General features: G+C 40.3%; 1 protein-coding gene across 2 annotated transcripts in view; it reads left to right on the forward strand.

The window, feature by feature from the left end:
- Positions 1 to 8,726, forward strand: part of DCLK1 (doublecortin like kinase 1) — a 354,970-nt gene extending 346,244 nt beyond the window's left edge. For both annotated transcript variants that reach the window (XM_044286573.1, XM_044286571.1), the window contains one exon: positions 7,620 to 8,726. In XM_044286573.1, the coding sequence (XP_044142508.1) occupies positions 7,620 to 7,677 (58 nt within the window). In that variant the 3' untranslated portion in view covers positions 7,678 to 8,726. The remainder of the gene's footprint in view (positions 1 to 7,619) is intronic.
- The last annotated feature ends 262 nt before the right edge of the window (positions 8,727 to 8,988 follow it).

Raw genomic sequence — 8,988 nt, forward strand, 5'->3', positions numbered from 1 at the left:
TAAGCCATGTTTGGACCATCAAGTCCTGAATCACCCGTCACCCCACCACCGGGGCACTACTTATGTACACAGGTTTCAGTGCTCGGGATTGCAAGCACAGTCCACCTTGTGGTAGATGACTCTCCAGAGCCCAAGTATAGTAAATAGTAAGGGTAGGTTTCCATCGTTATAGTCAGACAGAGCAGAGATACTGGGGTTTTACATGTTTATTTTACTTGAGGTACTTTACATAAAATAATAGGAAATTGCATAAATAACAATTCCATAAATGTGTCTATAATGCTGATAGAATAATAAAAAATAATAATATAGGTGCAACTGGGGGAACTGGTCAATGCCAGCGATTGCCAACCAAGAACCCTGGCATCCTAAAGAACTCGGTCAGGGGTTCCCCAGAAGATAACAGCAGCAATACCATGGATGACAAACTCAGCCCACTCATAACTGCATGACTAGGATGAAATGAAGACATTTTGGCCAAAATATATTAATATACAATGTATTATCCCCCCATACAGTATACCAAGGCTATCTCAGGTTGGAATAGGAGTGGGGGGTCCAAAGAGTTAAAACATAGAGGTTTCCCCTAACAATAATGTTGGCAATGAGGGGTCTTTGCAATTGCCCACACCAGCAGACAATAAACTATTTGCAAGTGTGTATAGCACTCTACGGTAGATATCTGCTAGAGACAGGGGTCTGTGGCGTGGTGTGATATGGGCAAGGCTGTCGAAGGAAGATTCATGGATAACTCGAAAGTTCTGTTGTAATTATTAAAGGGGTTGTACAGGTTTAGCAAAATTGTCTGTTTTCTTTGAAAAACAGCACCACACCTGTCTATAGGTTGTATCTGGTATTACAGCTCATACTATACACGACCTATGAATACTTCTGACACTTTTTAAAAAATATATGTCAGCCATGTTTTTTTCATAGCGATTTCTCCTGACTAAATATTCTGTGCAGATTCTGGAATTCCCGGGCAGCACTGCAATTTGAAAACCAGCATGATCACCTCCTATATCAGAAAAATACTGGAGGTGCACATTACTTATTCACCGATCAGCCATAACTTTAAAACCACCCAACTGTTATTATGTAGGTCCCCCTTGTGCCCCCCAAAACAGCACAGGGTTTTCTGTAATATATCAATGCAAAGACTCTGCTTTCCAGTTTAATTTCACACTTTTTGGTGGTCATTTACAGAGCACGCCACGCCTGGTTCAGGCGTAAAAAAACGCCCAGACAACAATATCTTGACTTGGTAGTGGCAAGGGAGTGGCAGGGGCTTGTAAATGTACCAAGGGCTGGAGGTGCCAGACTGCCGAAGGTGCGGCAAATTTATAAAAAAAAAAAAAAAGAGCACGCCTCGTCATAAATTAGGAGGCAGCTTTTGGAGGAAAACAGAGACTGGACTAAAAAGCTGGTCTTTTTAAATGACCCTTTATGTCTTTTTGAAAAGGACCTTTCCTGACACGTCTGTTTTGGTTAATTATTATATTCCACATGAAATGACAATTGTGGAACATTTCTTCGTATGACTCTATGTTTTGCTATTCTTCTGCTATTCTTGCTAGAAGTTTATGGATAAAGGTACAGAAGGGAGTTACCAGCTGGGGGCGTGTCCCTGCACAGTCTGACACTATCCAATCAGAGCTGCCAGTTACAGGAACACACCCCTAACTGGTAACTCCCATCTGTACCTTTATCCATAAACCTCTAGCGGGAATAATAAAGGAATGACACAATATAGAGTTATACGAAACAATTCTCCAGAAGTGTTATTACATGGGGATTGCAAGAAGCTACTAAAACAGACAACTCAAGAAAGGTGACGGCTCCTCTAACTTCTCTCTACAGCATTTAACTTTTCGGTTTCTGAAGGTGGGCCACAGTTCATCACATGAGACATTCAAGCACCTGCAGAGAGATATAACTATATACTGTATTTAGAACCACCTAGAACCATCGGGTTTGTATTATCCTTGTATTCATTTATTTATCACTAAAATAATATGTTGAAAATATAAAACTAAGAATAGCTCACAGACATATGATATTATAATCTGATACATAAAAAACTAATAATTCCCTCTTTGCTGTATATATGGGGTGTCATTTCTAAAGCCCTTTTCACCTCCCAAAAGGCAATCAAAAGGGGAATTCCATAGATATCCAAAACTTTTTTCCATATATTTTCACTGGATCCATTATAGTCCAATATTGTATTGATATAGAGATATCGTCTCTATAGTTCACAAATGTCCTTTTCCAAAGTGGAGCTTGTTATTATTAAGTAGACAAAAGGTCAATTCCAATAGGTACTCTGCAATGCTGTACCAATATATCATTAAACTGTATTTCTAATGCGCTCGTTTCTGGGTTTCCTTTTATATTGACGATAAAATAATCAAGAGTCCATACTCACTATTTGAATAGTGTATTGCTACCCACCGTGGCGTCTCACATGATAGCTCATTCGATGTCTTCTGCAATGTGTGTCTCCAGCGGGGATAGCGATACCTGTGTTACAAACAGCGTGCCGGCGTCCCACATGGTCTTTGATGAGCGCGCAATGTTCTGACTGCCCGGACTTCAGCTACACAGGACGTCTCATGCGCTGCATGTGAGACACTGCGCACCGCTTCTATTCTTTTTCCAAGGTTTTCATCGATAGGTCAATGGGTTGTTTTAGTGGGTCTTTGGCTACTGAGGAAGGACTTAGTTTAACTCCGAAACGCGTCTGGTAAAATCCAGACTAACTAAAACAACCTACTGACCTATCGATGAAAACCTTGGAAAAAGAATAGAAGCACATGAGATGTCCTGTGTAGCTGAAGTCCGGGCAGTCAGAACATAGTGCGGTTATCAAAGACCACGTGGGACGCCGGCACGCTGTTTGTAACACAGGTATCGCTATCCCCGCTGGAGACACACATTGCAGAAGACATCGACTCCAAGGTGAGCGCTGTAGCTATCACGTTGGACGCCACGGTGGATAGCAATACACTATTCAAATAGTGAATATGGACTCATGATTATTATCGATTATTTTATCATCAATATAAAAGGAAACCCAGAAACGAGCGCATTAGGAATACAGTTTAATGATATATTGGTACAGCATTACAGAGTACCTATTGGAATTGACCTTTTGTCTACTTAATAGCTCCACTTTGGAAAAAGGAAGTTTGTGAACTATAGAGACAATATCTCCATATCAATACAATATTGGACTATAATTGGTTCCAATTAAAATATAGAGAAAATGTTTTAGATATCTATAGAATTCCCCTTTTGATTGCCTTTTGGGAGGTAAAAAGGGCTTTAGAAATTATACCCCATATATACAAAGAGGGAATCATTTTTATTTTATCAGATTATGATATCATATGTCTGTGAGCTATTCTTAGTTTTATATTTTCAACATATAGTTTTATTGATAAATAAGTAAATTAATATAAGGATAATACAAACCCGATGGTTCTACGTGAAGTGTGCCTATCTATATTCAAAATATATCATTTCAATATTGACGAGGTGAGTCGAGGTCAGAGCACCTTTTTCCACAGCAAGAAAGGGTGTGAGCCGCTAAATTTAATATTTTTGATAACTATATATTTCTATGAATTTAGGAGTAGGGGCAAATGAAAGAAAAGTGTCTTAACCACTTCACTTCATCCATTCACTTCAGTGGGGCTGAGCTGCGCTTATGCTACAGTATGTGACCAATGAACGTGACATCACACGGCCTAGGAAAAGCTGAGAGAAGGCCGCGGTGTTACTGCAAGTGCCTCTACCTTCTCAAACAGCTGATCGGCAGGGGTCCCCAAGTGTCGGACCCCCACTGATCAATACTGATGACCTATCCTGAAGATAGGTCATCAGTAGTAGTCTTGGAAAACCCCTTTAGGTCCCACAAGTTCGAGGTTGGGCCTTCCAGGACATCCCAACAGATGCTTAGTCAATTGAGTTTTGCTAAATTTGAAGGCCAAATCAACATCTTGAGATTGTTGTCATGTTCCTCAAACTAATTTTTGCCATGTGGCAGGGCACATTATACTGCTGAAAGAGGCCACTGCCAGTGGTGAATTCCTCTGCTATGAAGGGGTGTACTTGGCCTGCAACAATGGTTTCCCAGCAGAACATTGCACTACCTGGGCTGACTTGCCTTCTTCCCATAGTGTACCCTTGTGCCATTTCTTCCACAAGCACATGGCCTTCCATATTATTTAAAAGAAAATGTGAATCATCAGACCAGACCACCTTCTTCCATTGCTCCATGGTCCAGTTGCAGGTGATTCTCAGAGTGGACAGGTGTCAGCATGAGCACTCTGACTACTCTAAGGCTAGATAGCCCCTGTTTGCAGCAATCTGAGACATACTGTCTGTTCTATCATAAGCAGTGAGAACTTTTTCAGCAATTAGAGCTGTAGCTGCTCATCTACGTGTTTGGACCAAATGGGCTAGCCTGCATTCCTCACACACATCTTTGACCTTTGAGTGTCCCTCATGACTATGTTTTCAGTTCACTTTTGGTAGTGGGAACATACCTGATACTTTGGAGATGCTCACCTAGCCATTACAATACGGCCGTTGACAGAGTCGCTCAGGTCCTCACACGTGCCCATTTTGAGAACTGACTGTTCACTTGTTGCCTACCCCTTGACAGGAACCATTTTTATTCACATCACCTCTCCGTGGTTTTACTGTTATGGCTGATCGGTGTATACTGTGCACTTCTCTAGACATCTCTCCTTACCCGACATTGTATTTGCATGCATTATTATGTAATGAAAAATGCTGCATAAAGTCTTACCACTGTCTAACTCAAGGGAGCTAGTGATATGTTCTTCCACCACTAAAGTGACCTTCATTTGGAAAATGGCTTCTGGTCCCTAGTAATCTCAATTCCTTTATTTATTTTTAGATCTCCTAGTTTCAACGTATCTCATGTGGGCATGTTCCTCCCAGTAATACATGCTTGATGTGACTTCTGTAGCTCCTGGAATCTACTGCCTTTACTACCTCTCAAGTAGTAGGCTAGCTTTATTCCCGTAGGGAATCTCCTCTTACCTTTGTTCCCCCTTCTCTCTATCTTGCTGTGTTATCCACAACCTCCCACAATCCCTGTTGGTATCTCTAACATTCTGTGACTTTGAGAAGAGGAAGGGATAAAACATATAGGGCAGATGATGTTAGGCCTGAGGCATCAGCCGACAGGATCTGTGTGCCGTCGATCCAACAGCTTTGTAAAGGAGTTGCACAGACTCTACGGCAGTAAAATGGTACTATTTTTTTATTTGGAAATTTGATTCATTGTGCATTGATGAACCAAATGAAAAATAAAAAAAGATTGGTGCTAAGGTTTCCACCCTTTAATTGTGCTATTGACTGCCATGTTTTTTTACTTTGTGAATTCGTTTATGTAAAGTACCTCCAAATTTTTTTTTTTTTAAGTGTTTTGACCGTTTTTATAGATGATAATTTCGGAGAGTTAGGAGATACAAATCCTAATAGCTCAGACATAAAGGAATGGTCTAATGAAGCTTGCCCGACAATCAGATAATTGGCCATCTATTTAATCCATGACAGGTTAGATCTGCCAGAATTGAAGTTACAGTTGCTTAGTGCTCTCATTTCTGGCTCAAAGAAGGGGTGTCTGAGTAGGATGGACCTTTGGAAAAGGGTTCATCTTGGGCTACTTTCACACTAGCGTTTTCAATTTCACTATTGAGATCCGTCATAGGATCTCAATAGCGATTAAAACGCTTCAATTGTGTCTCCATTTATTGTCAATGGGGACAAAACTGAACTGAATGAAACGGAACACACCAGAATGCATTCCGTTCCGTTTAGTTGTATCCCCATTGTGGACAGAATAACGCTGCAAGCAGTCTTTTTCTGTCCGTGATGTGGTGCAGAGCAAGACGGATTCGTCAAGACACACAATGTAAGTCAATGGGAAGGGATCCGTTTTCTCTGACACTACAGAAAACGTATCCGTTCCCCATTGACTTTCAATGGTGTTCAAGACGGATCCGTCATGGCTATATAAGACATAATACAACCGGATCCATTCATGATGGATGCATGCGGTTGTATTATTGTAACGGAAGTGTTTTTGCAGATCCATGACGGATCCGCAAAAAACGCTAGAGTGAAAGTAGCCTTAGTGAGAGAACCCCTTTAAGGTGCAAGAAACCGCTTTGGCTTTTGCCTGGTTACAAAGATGATGGCAAGAGAGTCATTTTCCTAAATCATTTTATATTGTGATCTCCCAAATGTCATAATGTAACCACCTCCTGATGGCTGACTGTCAGAATGGCAACACCATCACTTCTGATGTTATGGTAATGAGCGTGCAACCACTGGGTGAACCAACAGATTTGACGTTGGGCTACTCCTAAGGGTGTTATCCTAGAAGGCCCCTGGTTTTCACCCTTTACCTCTGTACAGACAAATACCTCCTGTGATAGTTTCTATATGATTGACCGTTAACACTGGCACAAATCACCAAGGGATAAGGCAAAACCATAGTTGGGGACAGGCCGAGGTCAGGACAGGAAGAGCATGAGCAATCCAACAAACAGTCAGAGGTTGGGTAGACAGCAAAAGGTCAATACAGATCAGATCAGTCAAAATCCAGAAAATGGGCAGAAGTCAGTGCACAGGCAGACAAAGAAATACAGAACACCTTTTCAGGAACTAGCAAGCTAGGAACTTATTGCTCAGGCACCCTTACATAGGGAAAGGTGCTCCTTCTCTGGAAAAAATCTATAGGGCAGAATTACTAAGACTGCCATTTCCTATGCAAACCTTAGTAAAAAGACTGCTGGAATGAGATGCACCAAATTTATTAAAAGGCACAGGCCTCTTAATAAAGAGATGTCTGTAAAATTAAGTTAGAATCCTCACAATCCAGCTCAGCCTACCCTTTCAATTTTTCCGGTGATATCTTGTACTAATAAAGATTTTCAAGCATGAACCAGCCACACTCTACGTGAAATGCTAGTTTACTGAAAGGATTACCCTTTGCTTTTCTAGATTCATTGGTGTCCACAAGGGAATATAGAAGAATTTACATGGTTTTAAGTGCAGTTTTTGGATGCATTTTTTAAGAGTACTGCATTAATGAGGCCTAATCCTCATTCATCACATTACATTTAATATTTCTATATAGTGCATATAAGCATGATGTACCACCAAATAGTCTGAGGTGGTATGGGATTTTTTTCTCCTTACTTCCTGTAGTCTTCATTATGGGATTGAAGATGAAGGTGCTCCCAGTTGCATCTTTTCTAATAGCTATTCATGCAGAGGTATTGGGCAGTACTGAGCAGATTATTATAGTGGGGACTTCTTATTTTGTTGATTTCTTTCCATTTAGTGGTTGAGAGCATTAGTGGCCGAGACTCAAAGTGCACGGAGAAGGTCAAACAATCCTGGAAGAGGCTGTTGTTGGGTAGATGTTATCGTAACTCATAGGATTGGTCTATTAATTCTAGTGCTTTCCAATGTTACACCAATGAGCAATAATTTTTTTTGGTGGCTTGTATGTCCTAAAGTTTAAATATTATTATCAGAATTTAATGCTCTCATTTTATGCTCTCCCCCAGACCACCGCTCTTGATAAGGAGAGGCAGGTTTTCAGACGAAGACGCAACCAGGATGTGATGAGACGATTCATGCCCCAGCCAGCTGCACCTGAACTCACTTCAGAGTCAGAGGACTATTCACCAAGTTCATCTGAGACTGTTCGCTCGCCTAACTCACCCTTTTAAGGAAACACTTTAAGTCTTGGCTTAACCCTTCGAGACTTCAGAATGAGAACAAGAAACACTTCTGGAAATCTGTTATGGACGTAACCTCTCTTGATTATAATTCTAGGTTTGAAAGAACAAATAGCAGGGGTGAAAATATGACATTGAGGACATCTTTGTCCCAATGGGGTAAATACTTGTAATATCTTCTTATGAATGACTGATTTATGAATGAATATAAGGCTGCTGTCTGTTGAGGAGGTGTTGATGGGTTTACGTTTGCATTGATGACCACATACAGCAACCATGCAGATTATTATGGGTATATCATAACTTGTTTAGCCCGGAATCAATAGTAAATATACTGATTGTAACTGAAATATAGGAGAATGATAGAATAACATTATTGTGAATTATTATATGTAATTTGAAGCACAGTCACATTATGGTGGACAATCTCTCACCCTAATGTTTCCGAACACCTGTCTGCGGGGCCTTTAATAGGCCAAGTCATGAGTGTATGCCTACATTAGCACAGATGCATGAGAAAGAACATAGGGATTGCTACAAGTATGGACTGATTGAGTCAGTCCTAACGTCAATTCAGTCCATGTTCCTATCACTTCCATTCATTTCCCATGGGGCCCAGCAGAAAATTTGCAGAGAGTGGATGTATTAATAAAACCTTGTAGAAATCCAGAAAATTAAAATCTACATCGTACAAAAGCCAAAATGACCAGTTAGTGGTTGTCTGTAAGCATATGTAGTCATAATGGATGTCTTGGATGCCGATGCGTGAGCGACGTATGTCCTTCTTGCCTGTCTTTCCACGTCTGTCATACTCCACCAAGAAAAAATAAATTCAGATTTTTTTTTTCTCGTTTGTCATTTTAAAATTAAAATTTTAATCCTCCGTCATTGTTTTCAGATTTACTTTGATCATAACCCATTTCTTCACTTTCATTGTCCTCTGTTATAGTAATATTGTCATTAAAACATTGAATGATCAAAATAACAATGGTTTTATGACTGCTCCACTTCTGTGAATTGCCCCATTTACCCCAGGCTGTAAAATAGATTGGGGTCATATCTAGTTATTAAGTAGCTATGGGTTTGATAAGGTTTCAAGGAAAAACTAAGACACGGAAGGACTGAAAAAAGTATAAACGCAAGATGCAGTGTAACATGGAAAGGTATTTTCTTCACTAGAGCTCATTCACATATA

This window comes from Bufo gargarizans, chromosome 3 (assembly GCF_014858855.1).
Source record: "Bufo gargarizans isolate SCDJY-AF-19 chromosome 3, ASM1485885v1, whole genome shotgun sequence".
In the NCBI taxonomy this organism is placed as follows: Eukaryota; Metazoa; Chordata; class Amphibia; order Anura; family Bufonidae; genus Bufo; species Bufo gargarizans.